At 40.1% G+C, this 25,559-nt stretch overlaps 1 protein-coding gene across 4 annotated transcripts in view; it reads right to left on the bottom strand.

The window, feature by feature from the left end:
- DPP10 (dipeptidyl peptidase like 10) overlaps positions 1 to 25,559 on the bottom strand; it is a gene marked incomplete at both ends in the record, with an annotated part of 564,196 nt that overhangs the window by 17,630 nt on the left and 521,007 nt on the right. For 3 of the 4 annotated variants that reach the window (XM_082001551.1, XM_082001549.1, XM_082001550.1), the window contains 9 exons: positions 2,025 to 2,094; positions 2,203 to 2,301; positions 4,412 to 4,459; positions 8,885 to 9,006; positions 9,704 to 9,751; positions 11,288 to 11,379; positions 16,677 to 16,784; positions 18,095 to 18,133; positions 20,262 to 20,385. In XM_082001551.1, the coding sequence (XP_081857677.1) occupies positions 2,025 to 2,094; positions 2,203 to 2,301; positions 4,412 to 4,459; positions 8,885 to 9,006; positions 9,704 to 9,751; positions 11,288 to 11,379; positions 16,677 to 16,784; positions 18,095 to 18,133; positions 20,262 to 20,385 (750 nt within the window). The remainder of the gene's footprint in view (positions 1 to 2,024; positions 2,095 to 2,202; positions 2,302 to 4,411; positions 4,460 to 8,884; positions 9,007 to 9,703; positions 9,752 to 11,287; positions 11,380 to 16,676; positions 16,785 to 18,094; positions 18,134 to 20,261; positions 20,386 to 25,559) is intronic. The other variant, XM_082001552.1, reaches the window with a different exon arrangement.

The following is a 25,559-nucleotide window of genomic DNA, read 5'->3' as shown; positions in this document are numbered from 1 at the left end:
GTAACTTCAGTAACAGTTTTCAGTTTTATATCTCATTTGGGGACATCTTTAACTCAAAAAAGGATTGCTGGCAACCCTAGTTTAAAGTCTGTAAAAAGCTGCTGAAGAAATATAACTCCTTTTGCTTCTAGGAAAGAGGGGTACACAACACCTGCAACATTACATGAGCTGATGTAGATTTCAAATTTGAAGTGTATAGGGTTTTCTAAAAATAACTCCTGTTAAAGCTAACATTGAGAATTCAATATTGCAAAAGTAAGGATTTGACTAAAAAGAAGCAAACTCTCCACATTATAAATGTAGATACCACAATTTGTATTTATAAATTTATTATCCTTTTTATCCCACAAGCACATCATAAAAAATTAAAACAATTACAAAATGTATCCATACATTATGACTTGGCCACATTATTCACTCACTGGGTACTGACAACTTCGGTAAGTTTAAATTCAGATCCTGCCTCAATACTGTTCTCAGGTATTTCAACTCTTGATATCTAAAAATATTTCATAATAGTATTTCCTTAGGTTTTTTCTTCCTTTTCCTGTCATTTTTGGCCTTGGCCTTCTCCAGGTTTCTGATGCTTACTGCCTTTCTTGTCCAGGTTCTACATGAGTGTATAACCTCATATTCTACCATAACTGTACATGGCAGGATACTTAAAAAGGAAAACATGACACTGCTAAAACCTTAGTGTCTCCTTACTCTCAGAAAAAAAGAAGCAGCACAAGCATTTGCAGCTCCCTGAAATGCTGCTGGTGTCAATTCAGAGCCGGTTTGCCTTTGGCACACTTAAAAGAGCTGCTTAAAAAATAATCATGCTTCAAGGTCATGCTAGCAAATACTGTTAAAGATAAAGTAATCCATGTGTCCTGTTTCTCCACATGAAAAGAAAAACGTGTTCATGAGCCACTTAAAGCAGAGAGCCTCCACAACTGCAGATAAATACAACTGAAAAACCTGAGTTTTAAACACAGACTGGACTTACAAATAAGAAGTTTTATGCCTCTCTGTCCTATTACCTAAGATCTGATCTGAGTAGAGGAATTTGGGATCGCTCGGCAGCTCAAGCTTGTAAGTTTGACCTCACATAGAGCAATAAGGATCTCTGCTCTCACTAAGGGGACGTCTGTTCCAGGCGATACAGCTCAGCTAACTGCTATTTTCATGAAATTAGGAGTGCACTCCTACACCTGTGTTGGTTAAATTCCCATCAATTCCTTCCATGTGGGACTGGAGGAAGATCTGTAGGTACAGGAAAGCCCTCTCCACCCATGGCAGAGCTTGAGGGAAGAACAACGGGTGCTGCCCTGAGACGGCCATCACTGGTTTTCCTAGGAAGGCTGCAGGTACGCTCACGACTTCCCTCCTCCTCTGCTATACGTTCTGCAGACATGCAACTTAAAGGCTGACTGTCTCTGAAAGAAATACATACACTATTTCTTTTTTAAAAGCACAGCGCAGGTTGCCAGGGAGTGCCTCCTTCCTTCCACAGAGGTTTCCTACAAACATCAACAGATGTTGGATCATGCCTATCACGCCTTCAGCCATTGACGCTCAAAAATATTTTTTTCTTCTTTTCTCATGCTCCTAAAAGCAGTTTAGCATTATGCATCTTAACTGAGCCCCCATTAGAAGCTCTACCCACTTCTATCAGGCATGAAAAGGGAAGAAAAAGGAGTACCTGCTCTGAATGAGATCCTCTGTGGGTAGGGATCAGTATAGGTCCAGGAAAGTCTGCAGAATTACTCACAGCTACATCATCAGAAGGGCCAGTGCCCCATGTACATAAAAGTACAATGGAGCAGAGCCAGCTTTGAAGAATTCAAAAAACCCCAGGCACCTCTACCAGATAGCACCTATAACAAAATCTTCCCGAGAACAAGCGTTTTGATTTATCAACTCAAATCCATGAGGGAACTTTCCTACACAAGGTAAACCAACATTTTCTAATTACAGAGTTTAATACTTTCTAAGAAGTACTTTTTTATTATTTTGAGTGATTCTACACAGATACTTACATTATTAATAGAAGGGCATACTGGTTTCGATCCGTGAAATCTTTTGGCAGTGACAACTGTAAAGGGAGTTCTTTCAAGAAAAGAGCAGAACATTAAAGGCTGGTAGTTACACAGATGAAAAACAGTAACATTGCAAGAAAGCTTTTGGTTTGCTAAAATAACATTTTGCCAAATTTACCGTAATCCTCAATGTGAAGCATTTTAATTTCAGTCCTGGAATTCTTTTTCTTAAAAACAGCTTCTTTCAACACACCATTATTTTCCAAAACATAAAACTCTGTAGAAAACAGGAAGAAAAAGCAAGTTGAAAGGTAGCAAGTTGAAAGCAAGCCTCACCACATCACAGATTAATCAAGATTCAAAAAAATTAAAGAAAAAGAGACAAATGTGCAATGATAAAACTTGTAAATAAATTCCTTCTGTAAATACTTTTTTTTATATTGCAACTGCTTTGCAATTCAGGAACCGAGCAATCAGCCTAATTCAAAACATGTACAGCTATTCCATTTTCTGGCTTCAGTAGGTTTTGTTTTCGTTAAGCGCTGACAATAAAATTGCTGATGAACAACGTGAATACTGGTATCCCTGGCAAATACTAACAGCAGCTGTTACAGGGAAAGGCTAGTCTGCTGGGCAATATCCTAAGCCTCAAGCAGGCATCCTTTTCAAGCTACGTATTCCAAGTCAATATTTAGCCAGCACAGCTCTACTTGATTACTGCATGTCCTTCTCTGTCGTCTGCACTTCAACCAGGAGCAAGACTTCAGTTTGGTTTAAAGCTGCAGACAGATTTGAAGCAATCCTTTTGCACATGAAAGAATGATTAATTAGTTTTTTTTTTCCTTTTTTTTTTTATTCAAATTACTAATCTGGCTTCCAAAATGTAGATTTTTTTACTAAACAATAAACCCTCCACTTAGGGCCAAAACAGATAATCTAAGGAGAATGTTTGTTCTGGGCAGTCAACCAAAATGGTATAATTATAGTCTGAGGATGGAATAATTGAAGTAATCCTTAATCATTCTTTTATGAATTGAAGAGGATAATCTAATCTTCCACTGAAACATTAATAGTAAATTATCTCTCTTATTATTTGCTTTCTTGTTGTTATAACAAACAACGTCCCTCTATCCTGACTTGCTTTGTTTTCCTCTAAGATGCTGTACATAAATCTCTCTTACAATAATTTGCTATCGAGAGTATTTTAGATACAAGTAAGAATGAGTGAAAGTCTACCTTCAGAGAACCGAGTAGCTCTACAGAAGTCAATGAATTTACTTTGAGCAGGAATAGCTAGCCCTTATTGAGTTGGATAAAAGTGCCTCCCCTTGGTGTGCTATGGCACTCAGCTTTGCAAATACTATCACCAGTGACATTAAAAAAAAAAAAAAAAAAGCAGCTAAAGCACAGACATTAATTAACACCTGATAGCATGATACTATTGATCCGCACGCTACTTCAACATGCAATGTTAGGTCCACTGTTAGAGCTGAATAGTGCTGGCCCGTGACAAAAGGGATGCAGGCAAGTACAGTTCAGGACTTTTGTATTCTGGGAAACTTTCTGGGGATAATCTATTGAATGCAATTAGAACAGGTAAGGATTGGTTTAATGGTTTTGGGTGGAAAGATGTCCCCTTTCCTGTAATCCACACTTTCATGCTACTTGGAGCCACAGTGGAGTTGGAGGTAGCAGAGTTGTTACCTCTACTGTACCAGAGAAATACCTAAGTGAGGAAAATTCTGCTGTTCAAGGACAGTCTCCCATTACAAAGCACCCCAAGCAGACAGGAAACAGCAACAGATTTGGTGCCAATACACAGAAAGCAACGAGTAAAACTTGAAAATCAGAGGTATTGAATACTCTCCTGAAAAGCCTTTGTTCTTGGATTTGCCATCATTGAAAATGTCAGTAGAGTTGCTCTGATTTGAGAAATGTAGGAGAAGGACTAAGTTCATCGTATGTAGGTCAGATTTTATGATCAATGGTCCAAAGACTGTACCTTACTTCAAGATAATTGGATTGTAACTTTAAAAACATCTCTAAAAATGCAGCAGGTGTATCGTAATGGCAGTATAATTTACATAGAAAGTGAAATGGATGAAGACCAACCTGCCATCTAATTAACTCAAGTGTAAATAGAAGATGAATGATATGCACTTAGCATAAAACATATCCGAAAGCCTGGGAAAGTTTTAGTCATTTGATTAACTTCTTTCCTTTTCATTTGCAGATGTGGATGTTGCTAAAAGGTAATTAATAACATTTTATATGAATGAGCCATGTATTAGCTTTCATTTACTTGTAACTGCCTTTCCCCTCCACCACGTGCCCCAGAACAATCAAGGACGATAATAAAATATACCTGTTCCATAAGGAATACTCACTTGCAGTATTACTTGTACTGTGCACACTAACAACTGGAACGCCTGGCCCTGTTTTGAGGAGAGAAGAAAAACAGAGGAAGTATTTCAGTCAATAACGAAGAATGAGAACACCAGTGACCACTGGTAAGTGGCCAGAAGCTGGACGCCCCGTGCACATGCTTCTCTTCAAACACAGCAGTAACTCCACGGGTGTCTCCTGGGAAGGATGCAGGTTAGAGTACGGTCCCAACAAAGTGTGAAACGGAGACTGCCTTCTGCCTGTTCAGCAAGCAGCCTACACCCCTGCACCTAGAGGGAGCTCTTTTTTTTAATCTGTTTTAGCTAAAAGTGCAGAATAAAAAAATTACACAGGCACTTAATGGCACTGTCTGAAAAATAGCAGTTTGACATTCAGAAACAGTAACTTTAGCTTGACTGGGAAGTGAACTAATGATGATACTCACTTATGTTTTCTAGGGAAGAGCTACAGAGGTGTTGAAAAATTATCACATATTTCACTTACTTATCTGTTTAAGAACCTCCATTGGTACCTCAGCTCTGGAAGGCCAAGAGCATCACGGTTAAATCTAGGTCTAATGTAATATAGTCTTACTTCATGGTAGTGTCAGATACTGCATCTTTACTGTACCATTGAGAATCTAAAAACACCAAGAATAATTCTCCACATTCGCAAGTACTGTGCAAATGCACAAGATGGCATGTGAAACTGGGGTGACCAAACATTCAGCATATTCAGAAGCACAGCTGAGATCTCTGTTCCTGCTCTGAGGACTCCCACTAGTGTAAACTTGCAAAAAAAAAAATGTTGTGTCCCCACCTCCAACACCAAATTCGTACATGGGAAAATTAGTTTTATCTTGGTGAGATAAGAGTTTGAATTACATGCAGGCAGTCACTACTGCTCTAGGAAGGATGATGCAGAAAAAAGTTCCCGAGGACCCCATGGCGAATGAAGGCATGGACCCTCTGAAATTAGGAGTTCAGGCTCCCCTTTTTTTTGAGAAAAAAAAGATTCCGTTTGAGAGCAGTTCAGAGACAGCTTAATTTATGCATTTTGAGTCATCCTGAGGAGATTGTCTCTCTCAATTAATTATGGCATGAGCCTAGGGAAACTTAAATACCTGAAATAAAGAGCATGATGCCATTCACTGCCTCTGACAGCCTCCACTGAAGACTTTTACCAATTTCCTTCTCTGCCTCAAGGGAGACTTTTGACAAAAATCTTACAGGTAGATTGCTGACAAATCAAAGCTTTCTGCCTTAGGTCTTCAAAAGAAATTTCCTCAGCTGTCTCTTTTTCTTTGTATTGTTTTTCCAGCTCTTCTTACTTCTGAATTTGTTGTTTTGCTTTGGATTCTGATTTAAGAAAGACAGGTTTTGGAGGTGAAAGCACTGGCATTTTCCAGGACAGCTCTATTTGTCATACTAAAAGATGGAAGGATGATGACAGATTTTGAAAAAGGGAGATTACAGTAGATTAAAAAGCCGATCAGAAAAGAGAAAGGCAGACTTGTGTTACAGGCATTGTGTTCCAGCTCATCAGAACTAAGCACAGCACTTGAATTTCCCATTGACCTCCTATAACTAACACTAAACGCACAACTTATTTCCTGCTGTATAAAACGGGAAAAACAATTACTCCCTTTGTGAAGTATCTTAATTGAGCGGAGACATTAACATCTGTTAGTGCTTATGAAGTGCTAAAGGAAAAATCCACAAGCAGTGTGGAAAAGTGTAAAGGATGCACCTGCCAAAACTGAGAGGCTGTAGAGACGGTCCTCCATCCACCAGGCTAGAAATAACTCCTCACTCAGGAGAGTCCCTGGGGACAGATACAGCTGGTATAGCGAGGCAGATCTCCTGGCTGAGGGTAACCAAGAAGGAAAAACTATCCTAATAAAGGTGCTCATGGGTAAACAGGAGGTGGAAGAATTGAAACTTGTGTAGATCAAACCAGTCCAGAGTTCCCCAAGGATTTTTCTGGGGAAATTGCTTTTGTAACAGTTCAGTCAGGCTTTTCGCTGTTGGAAAATGAGCGTGTATGCACATAGGCGTGGTGTCATCTGTCTCCTTGAAGTGGGTTACCTCATACTCCTACAAGCAGCTCCCCGCAGAAGAGATTTAATACTTGCTCTATGGTGATGTTGCCATCAACTTCGATACTGTCAAATATCAGCCCCACCAGGGGCATTTTGCAGAGCTGCGGCGGTACACGGGAGCCACACTGCTGCCGTAATTGTCGACCTCCGATGAAACACAAGAGAGCTCCTCTGAATAACCCCAAGTTGACAACTATATGTTAATGTTAGAGGTAGGAAAACTTAATGACAGTGTTTTATCACCCCTGCCCAACACCTGCAGCTTAGGGCAGTCTACCGGTTGCAACTCAGTGGAGTGTAGGTTTAATCCTGGGAGGATGATCTACATTCTTACCAGCTCAGAAAGAGAACTGCCATCTCCAAAGTCACTGAAAGTCAAGAGTTTGTGAGCAATTTCATGTGCAAACTCCTACTGGAATCCACATTTTTATATCAAAGGAATGTGTTAAAAATTACAGGCTGAATACACTTTGCTAAAATAATAACAAGAAGCTATGTTTTTGGGCACGAGCACATTACTGATTCAGGGAAGAAAATCTCTTCCCAATTTACAAACTCTCCCTCTTGCAGAAATCTGACACTTTCCCCACAGGGACTATGTCAAGCACAAGGGAAAACTCTGCTTACACCATGAGGAGCTCATTACTAGCGTAGTCTTTAGTCAGATAAGGGCCTCAGGATTAGTTCCATAACTTCTGCCGCAGCTTTAACCATGTATAAATCATACAGTTGTTATATTTTTTCCTAATCAGTTACGTCTTATAGGTGCACTTCCACCAAAACAAAACAAAACAAAACAACCACAACCTTATTTTAGCCAATATATATTCACAGTTTGAATAGATTCAATTCTAAAGCAGGCAGATATTTTATTTTGTTCAAAAAAAAGTTGCAAAAGAAATAGAAAAAAATGCATGCAAATAGAATGGGCTATTCACATGTATTTCAGATGAATTGTGTTCTACTGTTTTCAATCTAATGCTAGTTGAGCAAAAACACTGTGAGAACATCGTCTGTAAAATACTGCACGTTTCAAGGTCAACAGGCCTAGCTATACACTTTATTATTGATTGTCTCATGCTTTTCTGCACCTGTTTTTATTATCTTATTTATTTATCAGTGTTTATTTCCCGGGCGTAGGTTATAAATTTCTCAGTGTGGGATGGTTCTGTTTTTCTATTTATACATACCAGCTCTGAACCCAGTTGGTGCCATTTAGTGCTACTGGAATGCAGCTAACAATAAAAAGCTAAAAGTTATTTATTGCAAAAGAGGATCTGTCTGTGTGGGTTACACCATACCTGTTTGTGCTGGTTTCCGCTGGGATAAAGTTACTTTTCTTCCTGGTAGCTGGAATAGTGCCATGTTTTGGATTTGGGGTGAAAATAACGTTGATAACACACCGATGTTTTGGGTTGTTGCTGAGCAGCCAAGGACTGTCCAGCTCCTCACCCTCTGCCCGGCCAGCGAGCAGGCGGGGGGTGCCCGGGGAGCTGGGGGGGCACAGCCAGGACAGCCGACCCCGGCTGGCCAGAGGGACATTCCATACCATACGATGTCGTGCGCGGTGTATAAAGCTGAGATGAAGAAGAAGGAAGGGGTGGAGGGACGTTTGGAGTGATGGCGTCTGTCTTCCCAAGTGACCGTTAACGTGATGCAGCCCTGCTTCCCTGGAGATGGCCGAACACCTGCCTGCCCGTGGGACGTGGTCAATGAATTCCCTGTTTTGCTCTGTGTGTGGCTTTTGCTTTACCTATTAAACTGTCTTTACCTCAAACCATGAGTTTTCTCACTTTTACCCTTCTGATTCTCCCCCCCGTCCCACCGTGGGGGAGTGAGCGAGCGGCTGCGTGGGGCTTAGTTCCCAGCTGGGGTTAAACCACGACACAGTTTTTTGGTAGATACTCACATACACTTACATATACACCTATGTGGGTGAGAGTGTATAGATACACTATACACATATATTTATACACACACAGACACACTGTTACAGAAAGTGGGCCCTCATTTTTTGACTAGGTATGGTTGCACTAGATCGATCCCAATACATACTACAATGAAGCTGTTACAAACCACAGTACCTTCCAATTCCACATTTTTTTTGTGAAGGATTTTTATCCAGGGTAATTGTAGAAGTCAATGTCCTTTATTAGGACTGAAGGGTTAGGATTGGAGCAGCTTTCTGATATCACTTGTTCTTTAGCATTTACACAGAACATCTTTACTTACAGTCTTGCAATAAGCTCTGTACAGAACTTTAAGTAATCCTCTACTGAGCTAAGTGTTAGACTCCAGCCTCCTGCACTTCTCAAGGGAATACAGGAATTCAGAAGCAAACACAGTACTATTACACGCTGTGTATTTGACTTACCTTTACAGTGCAGTAAAAAATGCCTATTCATGGGGCTAAACTTTGCACTGAAGTATGTGCACTGATCTTCCAAGAAGTTGCATGAGAGACACTGACGATCCAATGATCCTACTGTTGATACACTGGGGAAAAAATTGATCAGAAACATTTTCCATTGGAATAAAATACAACAAACCAAGAATTAGCTCATCAGAGTGATAAAATATGTTTCATTCGCTAAACTTGCCAAAATATCAGTCTTATTTTTTGCCTGATGCAAACTGTTTTCAGATGACTCAGTGGACTACTATTGTGTAAACTGAGCAATGTGGACAGGATCCAAAACCTGCCCAAAGCAGGACTGGAGTTCCAATAACTAGCAGTGCTGCAGGGTAACAATGTTAGCAGGACACCATTAAAAGCCTCAGTAACTTCAGATTTAAGCACTGAGGTTTGTGTAAGGAGGAGGTGCTTTGCCCACACACTTTGAATTGCATGAGTAGACCCCATAAACAGCATTTTTATTTAGAAGACTTTCACTACTTTTAAAAATACAATCATATTACATGCTTGCATTTAGGTTTAGCTTTTTAGATGCTTATAACGGACAAGTGAAGACATAAGTGGTAAAACATTTAAAAAAAAAAGTAAAATATCACAAGCATTTTTAGTTTTGAAAAAAATGTGATTCTTTTCTTGTTACAGCCCAAATGTACTAATTTTTATGTAATATAAATGATTACCCAAGCCCCAAAACAGCAATTAAGCTCAGAGAACAACATCATAGTACTTATAGCTTGGGTTGAAGAAGCTGTTAACACAACCCCATGTACTTCTTACCTGTGTAGCTGTCTTCCTCTTGGGGATTCTTCAGTGCTTAAGAAATAACTGTGCCCAAAAGATGAACAAAGTTAAACTCGGTTTGGTAAACTGTCTGATCTGTGTGGTGTTTAGAGAAGTGAGAGATGTCATAAATAACATTTTTTACAACTAAAAATTCCCAAACATACATGAAGATCAAATACTTACATATAAACCTAAGCTCCACGATTAAACTTAGACCCAGTATACCGCATAGTTACTTTAGATGCTATATGATTTCATATTAAAACAGTGATGAAAACTGTATTTCATGGTTTCTGTTTAATTCCTGTAATGCCCAGGAGCTCCAGTAGCAACCAGGACCCCTGTCTGCACATTACAAATACAGAAGAGAACGTTTCTCCTTCACTCCAAGCGTTTGCAATATAAATCCAAGGAGTATAAAAAGGTCACAATGAAATTATATCATAAATTACAAGAGGCCTTATGATACCCGAAAGCTTTTTGAGCTGTAGCATGACTTTTTCTTCTATCTAGAGACAGAAGCTAGCACCCTAGGCAATGGTTTACAGACAAGGTTGTGTGGGTGGAAAGCAGCTTAGTAGACCTGCTTGCAAGAATATCAAAAGAATATCAAAAGTCCTTGGTGTGTCCCAGATGAGATCCCTACAAAGTTTCTGTTTGAGAGTCAGAAGGAGGGCAAGGAAGTCCTCTCAAGTGGCTAGGAAAACCCACATGCAGTCTGCCACCCCTCTGCAGGCTGAGTGCATCCAGACCTCATTTTTTCAGATCAACCTTGGAGAAGGATAAACAAATTCCCCACGGATATATATTCAAAACCCATAAAAGGTCAGAAAGGGTGTTTCTCCAGTACCACTGGAGATGACAGCATCGTTGCAGCCTCAAAAAGGTCCTTGCTGAAATATCATTTATTTTAAAGAAAACCAGAATTAGACACATCTGTTTATTTTTTCCCACGTGCAGCTATACATGAAAACTAACCAAGATCCACTAGAAGTGGAGCCTTCTTCAGACGTTTTGTGTCAGTTCGTTACTGCTCCCAAAAATGACCAAGTAGGTGCTGCATTTCCTTCCCATTATAGTGCTAAGATTTGGAAAGATTTCTCTCTGAGTGATCTGGGTGAAAATTGGGGGTTTGGATAATTGCTCCATATTTATGGGGTTGAATCAGATCCCCAAACAAAGTCGAAAGATCTCATGCAGTAACCAAGCAAGCAGGACAACTGAAGATGTGGGGATTTTATCAAGTAAAAATTTACTGTGATTTCTTTTCTGGAATCCAGGAAAGGGCCACCAAAATGTTATTACTGCTGTATTGTGTGTTGATTTCTTTTATTTAAAAAATACAGCGAGTCAACTGATGTATGCTCCTTCTCTGTGTAAAAACACTCGCAGTAATACAGTGGCAGATAAATGGTCTGACAACTGCATTTTATGTACTTGGGAGGGTAAAATTTATGGTAATGCTCAAAAATGAAAGAAATATTGTTACTTAATTTTAGATACACTATTTCCAGTTAAATGGATTCCACTTCAATAACTCAGATATTTTGATAAACAGACAAAGAGAAGAGTGCTTACATCTTTTGAGTATTTTCATCATATGCCAGGATTTTGATAACTTCCCAGTTTCCTGATGTCAGGTGTCTCACACTGATTTGTTCACTTTTAGCCTGGAGAGAGAGAGAAAATATTAACTTTCACCTTACTTGTTACATTTTTCTTTGCCTAGCAGGATTGTCTGCATGTCATTACCGATTACGCCTTTTTAAAATTTAATGTGCAACATAACATCTTTAAATCACAAAACTCACATTTTGACAGGCCTGAACTTCAAATATCCTTTCCCTCCCATATATGAACTTTTCAGAGTCATTAAAATCATCTCAGTTTCCATCACAATTTTTCTTTCAGTTGCCCAATATAAGTCCTGTACTTCAAGTTTTAATTGTCTTTTACAGGGGCATAGCTGGGGGGACCTAACTCAGACCCCTGTAACCAAAACTCTGCACCAGAGTGTGCTCACCAAGCTTTCACATTTATTACATGCTTGTACTGAGCCAAGATTACTGCAAAGATGCTGTGCCAAGACAGGACACCAATGCCACCCTCACCCAAGGAGGCAGGCAAACCTCTACGAGAAATGCACTACACAAACTCAGACACAGAAGCTCACAGGATCTAAACCTAGTTAAAGCCCCCGCTCCACCATGCACTCTGGAGAAGCCTCTCTTTATGCAGGGTCTACAAGGAGAGTCTAAGAGTTGCCTCCAAATTTTGGCAACTGAACCGAATGCTTACAAGTTGGGGAGCACCCCTTGCTCCCTCTCATAAGTTGCTTCTATCCCAATTCAAGCCTAGGAAAATAACTGCTACCAAGGGAAGTTCAAAGCCTCTCTCAAAGAAAGCGACGGCAGTTTTCTCAGCCAATGCACCAGGAACTGAATTAGGAAACCATCAGGATGCGATGCATATCTTCCTTGACGTAAAACCTAACTCTTTGGCTGGAAGCTGCAGCAGACTCCCCATCAGACACAGGTTAAAAACAATGAAGCCTGAAGAGTGAGAAGCTCATTTGAGAGTGCTTCCTAAAGTGAAAGGTAAAATTCTCCCTTAGGCTTCTGAAGACTAGAACTTCAACCATGAACATAGAAGAGCGCTTTTTCTGTACTAGGGCTACGATGCTTGGGCTGGATATGAAAAATCCTAGTTTTCAAATTGAAGGCAAATGTTGTAAAGAAAAGAAGTGGTACTTCAGCTTCTATTTTATCTTTAGTGGGTGAAACTGAGCAGCTGGAGTTGCAAAGGAGGTTAGAGGGAGGATTTAACAGTGTTTTCTGGCCTTGCACCCTGTGAATCCAGAGCACCAGTCCACACCTAATCACAGTGGCCTCAGTTATGCCACTCATAAAGGCAAAGAGGTTTTTTAAAATCCCTGTATTTCTGAACCATACCTTGTAAACTCCGAGCTGTACATGAACAGCAGCAATGACTAAAATGCAGAAAATGCTCAAGAACACCTATGAGACATGTCTGGAAAAGGCTAGGCAGAAACAAGACCCTTAGAATTGATCTGTTTTCTAACAGATTCACAAAGAAAGAATGATGTAGTAACTCTGTGACAAGCCTTGAAGTACCAACTGAAATCAGGATGTTGTGCTAGGTGCTGCACACATGTTTATGATGATGGTTCCCTTGTTCAGGAAGGTTCTCATATTCAGTGCTGTCTCCAGGAGTGATTAAAATACAAATTAGTGATTTATTGCAAGTGCCTATTTCTTCTCTAGAGAGAGAGAGAGGCTGCAACTATTGAAAGAGATATTTAAATATTGGAATCACAGAATTTAACAAGAAACGGCAATAAAAAGCCCAGCCAAGCGTTAATAAACATGGTGATTTTTCAAGGTTACAGTCCTAATACAGAATTTATGAAGCTTGCAGGAAGTTCTTGCCTTGATCCATTAAAGTTACTTTATAATTCTTATTTTGTGGTTGGAAAAAAGACATTTTCTAGACTTGCAAAACCCCAAGTAAGAAATTTCTAGATATATAGCACAATTCAATCCCATTTTGAGATTAGTTTCTTTTAAATATTTCATAAGTTACTAAAAGCCTTTGACAACAATAAAATACACATCTAACCCTTTATATTCAGACAGTAAATAATATAGAATCATAGAATAGTTTGGGTTGGAAGGGATCTTTAAAAGTCATCTAGTCCAACCCCCTGCAGTGAGCAGGGACATCTTCAACTAGAGCAGGTTGCTCAGAGCCCCGTTCAGCCTGACCTGGAATGTTTCCAGGGATGGGGCATCTACCACCTCTCCAGGCAACCTATGCCAGTGCCTCACCACCCTTGTTGTCAAAAATTTCTTCCTTATATCTAGTCTAAATCTGCCCTCTTTTACTTTAAAACCATTACCCCTTGTCCTATCGCAACAGGCCCTGCTAAAGTCTGTCCCCATCTTTCTTATAAGCCCCCTTTCAGCACTGGCAGGCTGCACTAAGGTCTCCCCAGAGCCTTCTCTTCTCCAGGCTGAACAAGCCCAACTCTCCCAGCCTGTCCTCACAGCAGAGCTGTTCCAGCCCACTGAGCATTTTTGTGGCTTCCTCTGGACCCGCTCCAACAGGTCCATGTCTCTCCTGTGCTGAGGGCTCCAGAGCTGGATGCAGCATTGCAGGTGGGGTCTCACCCTCGCCCTGCTGGCCACGCTGCTTCGGGTGCAGCCCAGGATACTGTTGGCCTTCTGGGCTGTGAGCGCACATTTGCCGGCTCATGTCCAGCTTTTCATCCACCAGTGCCCCCAAGTCCTTCTCATCAGGGCTGCTCTCCATCCCTTCATCACCCAGCCTGTACTGATAGTGGGGGTTGCCCCAACCCAGATGCAGGACCCCACACTTGGCCTTGTTGAACCTCAAGAGATTCACACAGGCCCATTCCTCCAGCTTGTCCAGGTCCTTCTGGATGGCATCCCATCCCTCAGGTGTGTCAACCGCACCACTCAGCTTGGTGTTATCTGCAAATGAGGGTGCACCTGATCCCACTGTTGATGTCACTGATGAAGATATTAAAGAGTACTGGTCCCAATACGGACCCCTGAGGGACACTGCTCATCACCGATCTCCATCTAGACATTGAGCCATTGACCACTACCCTCTGGATGCGACCATCCAACCAATTCCTCATCCACCCAACAGTCTACCCATCGAATCCATCTCTTTCCAATTTAGAGAGAAGCATGTTGTGGGGGACTCTGTCAAAGGCCTTACAGAAGTCCAGGCAGACAGTAATCTTTTAAACAGTAACCTCCCCCTGCAAGAAGATGTAATTAGAAGCTTCTACTAACTTGCTTTCATTATACCATTGACACATGCTTTTCTGAAGTACAGTCAAGGAAATGTGGCTCAAGAAAGACCATCATTTGTCAGCACTTGTTGTAAGACTGACAAATAAGCCTTAGTGATTAAATTAATCTAAAGCAAGCCATTAAAATTTACTTCTTTATCACTACATGTTCACATTGGTTCTGTGTTTTAACTTTCCTGCACTTGGAGGCTGATTTCTGTTAATGAGCCGATACCTGTACTGAGTAGTACAGAGAAGTAATGAGAATCTGAATGTCAAGTTCCAAAGTTATCCGAGCTCCACCACAAAACACTTGTGATCATCTGGGTACCAGCGACCTGCTGACTGCTTTAAATTCTGCAGGGCACCTATTACGCTGCTGTGGCTCTCACAAGGTGTGACAAACATCTGATGTGACAAAAGACTTTATGTGCAACGGTTAATATAATTTTTATGCCTCCATGTTTGCTTTAGAAATAATGGACAATCAGATTAATGCAGTGTGTAAAAACACATCATATAAACACATTTCCTGTCCTTTATTGCTCTGTCTCAGGCCCATTACCACACAGAACGTTGCTGAATGAGTAATGGTTGATACATGGGATATCACGTTTCCCCTTCTCATGAGCAGTTGTACACTTAAACCCAAATTTGTCACTGGTGATACCATTCAGACTTGTTTATTCATGGTGATGGCAGTCAAAATAAAAGTACTTTTTATTTTTGGTGCTGTACAGGAACCAGGGCTCTAATTCTGCCTAAAAGGGACATGATACTAAACTCTTAATCACAAGCTTGAATTTAAACATTATTCTTGTGGGATTAAAACATGTTTTTAAAACTAGATATATATTTAGTTATCTTATTGAATAGAACGGGCTTAATCTTTTGCTTAAATATTTTTCTGAATTACAACCAAGTTTCCTGGGCTCTTTAGTAGTGAAGAATATCAGAGCCTACAGGTTTAAGGCAAATTTGACTGCATCTGTAACATCCTGGGGAATGCTCCAAGTTAATTTTCAGATCTACATCATTATTATTTCGTGTATTTTAAAGATAGTTATTCATATTGGGAAAGAAACCAAAACAAGACTTCACTGACTAAAAGGTTTTGTTCTGGTGTGAATTTTTGTGTGGTTACTATATTAACAGACCTTTAGCAGATCGTCCTCTGAGTTACTGTTTTCTTTAGAAGATAGAATTTGACATGTCTTTGATCCCTTTTTTTCTCGTCTGATTCTTTCTTGATATATTTACTCTAGAGAATGAGTATCTTGTTCTCACTTCTTCAGGTTAAATTTTCATTAAAGTTCTTTTTCTCTTTTTCTGTCTGCAGTACACTGTGAACATATTTCAGACCTAATAATGTTCATACCAGAACACTGTCATAAAGGGAGATAATAGAGTTGCCTGGTACCAAATCTGCTGTTTTGATGTTTTGGGTACCTTGATAATCCCTCCTATATCATATGGCTCTGCTAAACCACCTGGATTAATGCTCTGCTGATGTAAATAGATGCCTTGGAGTGTTCCGTTCCAGGGCATAATTTCCTTTATTAGTTCATCACAACTTCATACCGGTGATCTTCAAAGTCATAGTGGGGAAATGGAAGTCACTGGAACATGACGCAAAGGGTAATAAGAGAGTCTTGATTTTCACAAAGTTTTAAGGTTTTAGTATTATCTCCCTTTACTGTTTTGTGTAAGGCCAGAATTATGAATATTCTGAATTGACATTTTAAATTACACTTATGCATATATAGTGTATAAAAATGAGCATTTCTGCAGGTCTCTTGAGTTTCCGTAGCTATGAAACATTATTATTGACAGAAGGGTTTAACAAGAAAACATCTCTACTTGTGTACAGAGGTACAAAGAGAACATAGAATCTTTCAGAGGGAGTACGTGCTGCCACTGCAGAGGTCCAAGAGAGACAGCTCAACTTATTCTGCAAGAAGTTATAAATATGACCCTCTACACCAAGTGACAACCTGGACAGGACAAATGACCACAGCGTAAGTGTTCAGACTCTATTGCAAGCCTTTGCTTGGGTCATGTGTCCTCAGTAAAAGTCCTAGATATCCACTAGGATATTAAAAATAGCCTGAACAAAAACCTTACCTGAACAATAAACATGGCTATGTGGTGAAATTCGCCCCGGCCTCCCTGCTTCACCGGGACAGTCATGAAGAACTTACTGCTGTCCTTGGAGAAAACTGGTTCTTCATTCTATAAATGTAAGATTGTGTTAGTTTGTCACACTTTCCATTAAACAAAACAGCAGCTTAGGGTTTTTTGTCTCCTTAGTTTTGGTAGTTGCTGTGCTCATAAGACAATTAGAGGAAAATCCCTAGGTTTTAAATATATTCTGCTAAGATTAAGAAAAATGTGGTGGCTAAAGGTAAATTCAGTTCATGCCAGCAGTTACTTTTGTGCAATCTTGTCCTAAAACATGGGTTACAGCCCTTGCAAAACTCTGCCTCCCAATTAAAGGTCTGGTAGCCTGATCCCTAATGCAGTGGGACTTTCCAGGATACATTCCTTTACAGACACACAATTAATGACAGAGATAAGCCCTATTAGTGATGAGGAGAACAAATGTTTCCATGGTCTGGACTCAGCAAAACATTACTAAGTACACGCTTAACACTCCCTGATTTTGATAAAGTAGTACGGAAAAAATAAGCACATTGAAGTGATATTCTGAATCATGGTCTTACCATAAATTGTAGCCTGATGTGATATCATGTCTCCATGCCTAACTTTACACAGAAATATTAAAGGAAAATGGCTTGCTATAAAAACATAATTAAAAAAAAAAATTTCTCATTTGCACATTGCAAAATGAAGCCTGAAATGTATTTTAAATAGAATGTGTTTCATCCATTTATTGGATAGCTCTTCTGAAGCTATGAAAATGGAATCATTTGCTGCCATATTAGTTCAACATATTGTTCTGGGTATGAATTTAGAAATATTCTTACACATTCCAATTACAGCCCGTATGACCTTTAATCTTTGAAGTCCTTTGGGTGTAATTTGGTGAAGTTATTTTTTAATCAGAAAAAAATCAGCACAGTATAGAGGACATGCTTGGAATGGGATTTGTCTGACCTATCTTTAATCATCCAAGAGTTAGGTAGTTAATCAGCTGGTCATCTAAGCGCTTACTTAACGCAGAGATCGGAAACTGAGGCGAACACTGCCTCCGAAACCCAGACGGGTGTCTCAGCCCGAAGGGCTGAACTGCTCGCGGGAAGCGCATATCTCTTTCAACCGCTGACAGGGTCAGCTAGATGGTGAAATGTCCTCTGTGTGACGCCGAGTGACAGGATCCCCACTACCAGAGAAACAAGCTGCCATCTGAATGTTCACACAGACACTGCTCTTATCATCAGCGAACTTAATTTAGGATCCTAAAAAATATTTAATTTTAAAAGGAATGGATTTTAGTAGCTTATAAAATAACAGATAATTAAATAAAAATGACGATGACCCAATTACAGATTATATACCCAGAAAGAGTATTTATACTATACCTGTTTGGGAAGCCACAGATCTGACTGCATTTCATATTTCTAAAAAAGAAAAAAATTGTTTTTATGGAATAGCTATAGATCAAAAATATTTCCCACATTCAGCAAAAGGTCTCTAGCTATTTTGTGTTTTTTTTCTACTGTGTTACAATCTTCACATCTCTTCATTGGCACTTACGCTGAAACAAACGATAATTTAATTAGAAAGTCAGCCGCTTTATTCAGAGTTTTTGGTAGAACACCACAGGGGACCTAAGAATGCCTTTTTCAGTCCTTTCTGATTAGCTATCAAGAAGCTTTACACAGGCAGTTCTATTTGTTTTTTACCTCTAGGCATCATCTGACAACTGGATATTTTAGGTCCTTCATCAACACTGGGCAAACAGCCAGCATCAAGCTCAAAGTCTGAGACCTTTTCAAATCACAATCCCTTGCTTTAATGGGTTGTAGTGTGGCATTAGTGAAGAGAAAAAAAAATAAATGCAAATTATTGTTTTTTATTGGTCACACTCATATTTCACATCATGCCATCTAAAAAAAACCCCACAAATACCATGCACACATTGTTGGAAAAAAATATAGAATATATGTCAACTGTTGTAAATTGTCACAGTCACACTGAATTCATGAAAATTTATTAGTTATAGAAGCATCTGTACATATTTGGCCTGAAAAATGAAAAATCTGTAGCTACTACAGCAGCTGGTTTTATACAGTACTTTTTGGAATTGAGAACATGTACAAAATGCTAAAAAAAATTAAAAAAAAAATGTTTACAGTTGAAACCAAACGGTCTGATACAATGTTAAATTCCCACAATATGGCCTTTCCTCATCCGTTACTGAATTCAAGAGCATCACCTTATCCCAGCGAAGGACCTGTCCAGGTTTACAAGAGCTTGAGCCCCGTCTGAGCTGTGCTCGCTACGGTGACACGGCATCGCTATCCTTCCTCACCCACATCCAGGTCCTTCGCTGCACTTTACTTCTGGAGTGGGACTTCTTGATCTCTCTCTCTTATATTATGACCTTGATTACAGCTCCCTGGACACCTACTTCAGAGAAGTCCAATTGACCTTGGAGCACACAAGGGTTTTCCTTCCAGAAGCGACTGCTCACAGTGGTTCCTGACAGACTTTCTTAATAAAAGGTCACAAGGTTTGCAGGAACCAGGTAAAAAGCAACCCAATCAACAAATCACCATGATCACAATCTTAATCCATATTTCGGGGACTTATTTGCAGTTTCTGAGTCAGCAAAAGCAACCTGCACTATGTAGCAAAAGAAGCAGACAAGCTCGGAGGTAATCCCTAACACTTTAACGTGACTGACTTCAGTAGCAGACACTGATGGGAGCCTTTTGACTCAAAGGCCAAATTTAGACCTACATTAATCACTCGTAACCATTTACACTGCCAAATTATACCCTCGACTTTGGAGCATCTGTTGGCACTGGTATTTGTACGTTTAGAAAATATTTATACTTTTAGCTGGTTCTGGGAAGAGATCGTGACTCGGAATGGGAAAGTGTCCAACTGCATTCAAGATAAAAGATCGACTGTGAAAATGGAGAGATGTAATGCAGGAGTGTCAGAAGTCAAAGTCTGGGTCAAGGGATGCGATGTGGCTGCATTCAAATAGAAAAATGTATTTCAGCTTGGCTTACATTCAAAATGAAATATCCCTGTTGCCATTCAGTTCTACTTTTTTCTGAAGTTATTTAATTCTGCTATCAAATTAGCAGGAATTATCAGAATTTTACACCTTTTCCTTAAACTTATGTGAGCTGTGAGAGGCAGAAAGATCTGCAATGAAACTCTGTAGGGGGAGAGAGAAGAAACCAGGCAACTGAAAATATCTGACGGAAGACAAGCTTGCCACTGTGCTAGCTATATCCAAAGCACACGATGTTCACAACTGCAGTTTCCACTGAAGTTAATGAATGAACAAAGTTTAGTAATTACGAAAATGTCACTCAAAGTTGCTAATTGCATGAAATCATTTCACCAGACTTGGAATTTTCTCACATCCATTTCCTCCCCGTTGACTAATTATATTCAGCATGCAGCTACTGTATCTGCAAACTGATTTCCAAAAATCTTTTTCTGAATATGAAAACAAAATGCAGGAAGAAACCTTGAAAAGAAAGCTTAGGAAAAAATCCAACTTACCCTGCTGCAAGCCCCAGTTGTGGTTTCACAAACAGTAAGGATGGAGATATTCTGAGGTCTGTTTAGCCATCTCACCACGGCCTTGGTGTTGCTTACCCATTTCACCATGGTGATGTAATATTCCCTGAGTAAACATTTGAAAACACAATGTTCAGATCATTCCTATTTCAGATTAGATTTGAAAAAAAAATACATATAGTTCATCAAATGCTGGATTTGTACTGCATGACAGTACTGAGGGATAGAGGAAATAACCCCAAATGCCCAGCATCTGTGTTCCTACAAGTGGGAAGGCTCAGTCCTAGTGCGCTGTTCCCCCGGGAAATTTGTACTCCGTTAGCACCTCCTTCTCAGCCATTTGTACTATATAAACTTTACCAACTGCAAAACATGTATTTGTGAAACGTATGTTTGTGAACACACATGAACCATGTACTTGCCAGCCAGCTTAAACACAAACACTAAATTCCAATAGAAGCCACTCTTTTCCTATAAAGACGTTCAGAAAACATGCATTTTTGCAAAAGGACCCAGCCCTACTGCCAAAAAAAATCCAAAGGTCTGTGAGTCTGTAACGTGCACAGACTCACGGTATGGAGTATCTGCCTCCCTCCTCCCCAAATCCTGCAAGGCTGTCAGGCTGGGAATGTTACAGAGGAAGACCTGTCGCAGCTTGTCAGCCCAGCCAGGCTATTTGCGTCACTTCTCCACTTGTGGCAGCTTTCACAGTCCAGCTGAGTTACGTGCAAGAGTGGAGTGGATTTGTCCGGAAACTCAGCCCCCCTTCAAAACAAGGGTCTTAGCTTGCATATAATTAGGCTTTTAATCTAGTACTGATGGAGATCTCATTACTCATTGGCAATAAATACTTTATACATCCAAAAGTCTTCTTACTAGATCAAAGATGCCAAGCAGTGCCAACAGCAAAGTTGTGTACAACTCTGACGCTGCACACAGGAGACGCAGGGGACAGCGATTCACCGCAGCTTCACCCAGCCTCCGTCTGGTGCTATAGTTGAAGAACATAGCTGGACAACCCAATATGCCCAACTTTCTTTTGGCTCTTATATTTGACTTTTAGTAAGATAGACATTTTCATATATGGATACCAGAACGATGACTAGAAATGGTGACTTCAGGTATAATCTGGGTGTAATACTTATTTTTTGGTTAAAAAGCTTTTTAATTTACTGAGGAGCAAAAATGTATGCCAAAAATAACGCAAGATCTAACATGAGACCAGGTGACACAGCCAACAAAGCAATAATCCAACAAACCAACCAAAGAGTGCAACACCAAATCTGAGGTAACTGGTTCCCCACAGGAGAACTCAAGAAACAAGAGTTGAAAACTTCTCCCTCTGCAGCCGTGCCCTCGTAAGGCCATCCAAAAGCAATGCAACGGTGCTTTCAGAAGCCCAAAGATGGCCAAAAGGAAATGTTCAAAACATATATGTAAGGACTGTCTCCCTCTATCGATACTTAGACACCAGGGTAAGACAGCATCCACTGACAAAAAAGCCCACACTATCCCCGAACCAAATTCTGCAAAATAGAGCCTGAGCTGTTTCATTTGAAAAAGTCTTCAGTGAGGGATGGAAACAGAAGATTTAATCATTCAGAATCCAGCTGATATGGTAATTAATAGTCCAAATCACACCATAACATCATCTTCCATCACTGACATAAACTCCTTGATCACTGGAGTGAAAGCAAAAGATCATTTAAAAAATCCTTATTTTCCCCTTCCATCAACTATGCAGAAAAATATGTTCAAATTTCACCACATTATGATTTGTTTATCAGGACTGTAGTATAGTGTGTGTATATGTATGTAGAAACACATACCCTTCTGAAATGTAACACTGTCTTCAGGTAGTGCTCCTTTGCGATTCACAGTTTTGCAGTTAATCTATTATCTCACATACACAGTGTGCACACACGCATACAGAACAGTAGTGTTGTCGCAGGTCAACAGATACAACCAAGTGAAGGTTTGTAGAAGAAAATCGTATGTTTTATCAGATTGGCTGATACAGTTGAATAAAAACAGAGAAGCCTGCAGAGCAAAAACGGTTTTGGTTCTGAGGAAACTGCTAATCAGTTTGTGTGTCCAAACTTAACAGGCTTTTTTGCAACTAATCTATTGTACTAGTACTGAAGATAAGCACTGCCTCTTTCCCTCCAGACCCAAATACACAAAATGTACTGGGATCACTAGACCCTCTGCATCTGTACATAAATCAAGTTTCCTCACAACATCACTTTAAAGAGGAAAGACAATGACTGCTTTCTGGACAAAGGATTGAAGCAAGATATTAAATAAAAGTTTACACTCATTTTAGATCCTCAATTTGATACCCATTTCATTAGGTGCTCTACCGCACTTCGGATGTTCAGAGCACAATTTTCATCCTTGTTTGGGAACATTTCTTAAATCAGACTGTGGATTAATTTACTGCATGTCTAAAGAGTAACAAACACAACTACAGATCAGCTGTGCAATGTTAGTTTAAACTCACTGTATCACACAGGGGCTGCATGGCAGAGGCAGAATCCAGTTTTAGCATTCAACTGGCCTAATAAGAGCAGATTTTCTCTCTTGCTGTGGCTTGTTCTATTCAAGCTGTGCCTCCTCACCCCACTCCCAACTTTCTTTTTCCTACACTTTGTGTAGCCAGTTCTAGCGTTTTCCTTATCGATCCCTTTTCTCACAGCAGGGCCACTGTAAGATGATCATGAGAACTATAAAACCTGCTTGTTGATACCCATCTCCTCTATCTCCACCATCTCATCAGCTCTCAGGGTTCCCACTGAAATCCCTGACTGTAAAGAAAACCTCATTCAGTCCCTGCCTTTTTGGTCTTCTGCCAGTCCCCATTTCATGGTCTAATCAAGTTTTCATCTTAGAGTCTCTGCTTTTTAGAGCCTCTGCCCTCTCATCTGCCCTGGGATTTTTTCCTTTCTGAATTCCAAAGAGATAGCTTTCCTCTTTACTCTGTATAAAAGCAGACAGAAAACACTGAAAACACAGAAAAGGCAGTCTCCTTCCACAGCATCCCATGATAAGTTAACACTGAAGGAGCTTGTACATGACTCACCTTATCCTAAGTTGGATTGAACCAGGCAATGCGTAAAAACAAGAGATTCAAGCTCCTTGACCAGACAGAGAGCTACTTCTGATCCCACATTCGGTATTTAAATCTGTTGCTTGGCTTCAAATTGGCCTAAGGCAATTATATAAGGTAATCGGTATAGAGAAGGTACAGCTTTCCCTGTGAACCAGGAACATGACATGTATACAGTCAGCTCAACAGTAGGAGCTGGAACATCTCACGTGTGCTGAGGAGGTGCGGCACACCGAGAAAAGTCAGGTCTTGGGGCCTGAGGGGGATGGAGAATATTCAGTGAGAAAAAAAAAACAAAAAACAAACATCTGTAGGTGTTAAGAAAGTAAATGTCTTTCCTGAGCATACGGCAATTAACTTTTTTCCAAAGATTTGTAACTTGGTGAAATCTGGATTCATTTTTCACTGCTGATAAAAAACATACTAAATATCGAAGGTGTTTATCACTCTTTGCCAAACTTGAAGACTGATTTTTTTTATCTTTCTTTCTTATAGAATGTTTTCCTTTATTTTAATTATCTCAACTGACACACAGTTCTATGGAGGTAGTTTAACAGTTTGCTAATACATTTATCATCACTCAAGAATGTCCAGCACGTCTTGTTTCACTTGTAAGTTTTGGGATGCTTGTGACTAGAAAGATATATATGTGTATCTTGCTGGCTGTTATTGCAAGTGCTTAGCAAAGTCAACAGAGACAATAAGCTGAAAAGAGGAAAGGGATTTGCACTGCATTACATTGGAAGCATAGTTACAATCGTAATTAAATTTGAACATTAGATACTTAGATTTGAAATAGACAAACACGATGGGAAAATAACTCACAGTATTAAACTTAAAATAAGAAACTCTTCTAGAAAAATAATACAACATTTCAACTTCATACGATTCACTATAAAGAAGAAATCTGCTCTCACTTTAAGCCAATGAGCTGATTATGAAATAAATCTCATAATAATAGCTGGAAGACATTTAACATTTATGGCAATGGAATAAGGAACCTTACTTTGTTGATGGTTTTATAATAGATTTGGATTTCGGTAATAAATACAACAGGGTTCACCTAAAGAAAGCCAAGCTATTATGTTCTACTAGTTTGCTGTCAGGTTGTTATCTAAGGTGGTAAACAACAGAAGCTTGCACCATGCACAATGGTCTAGAATGTTTACTATATTGTTAAATTATTGGTATCGCTGTGTACTGAAAAGTGTATGAGAATTTACACACAGTAACAGAAAATGTCATTCTCAGAAACATACATGGAAAACAACAGAAATTGAGACATGACCTGCAAGGTAGGTAGCTGCATTTTAGTAGCATTTTGGTACACTATACGTAACTTTACCTATGCATACATTGACAGATGTACTGCAGTTTTCTTCTGAGACTAAGCCACAGGTATTTGGTTGGAAGGAGTTTTTCTAGCTCCTGTTCCCATGGGTGCTGGTGGCCACTGTCCTAGTTGGGCTAATAAGCTCTGCTTCCCATTTCCTTGCAGCCACAGGCCCTCGCCACGGCTACCTTGCTGGCCCACTGGCAGACTCTCATCGTCCCTCTTGAGTCCCCAAATTGGTGTGGGTGATGCTCTGCCTTTATGGCTGATGGACAGAGCAACCTCCCTCAGACTGCTGGCCACGTGACTCCTAGAGGGGCCCAGCCTTGATGACAATAAGCATGCGCTGTTGTCTCCTGTTCAGCCCCACGCACAAACCCCTCGGCAGCACGGCTGGGCAGGCAGCCGGGTCCCAGCCCCTGCTGACCCAGGGGCTTCTCCTGGCCCATGTGCAGCACTTGCATTTCTCACAGAATCACAGAGTCATTAAGGTTAGAAAAGATCAAGATCATCAAGTCCAACCGTTAACCCAACACCACCATGCCCACTAAACCATGTCCTGAAGCGCCACATCCACACGTTTTCTGAACACTTCCTGTGGTGGTGACTCCACCACCTCTCTGGGCAGCCTGTTCCAATGCTTGACCACTCTCTCAGTAAACAAATTTTTCTTAATATCCAATCTAAACCTCCCCTGGTGCAACTTGAGGCCATTTCCTCTCGTCCTATCACTAGTTAGTTGGGAGAAGAGACCAACACCCACCTCACCACAACCCCCTTTCAGGTAGTTATAGAGAGCGAAAAGGTCTCCCCTCAGTCTCCTCTTCTCCAGACTGAA

Source organism: Phaethon aethereus, assembly GCF_964289735.1.
Source record: "Phaethon aethereus genome assembly, chromosome: 6".
Lineage (NCBI taxonomy): Eukaryota > Metazoa > Chordata > Aves > Phaethontiformes > Phaethontidae > Phaethon > Phaethon aethereus.
Note: the sequence above shows the minus strand (reverse complement) of the source record. Positions and strands in the feature narration are given on the sequence as shown.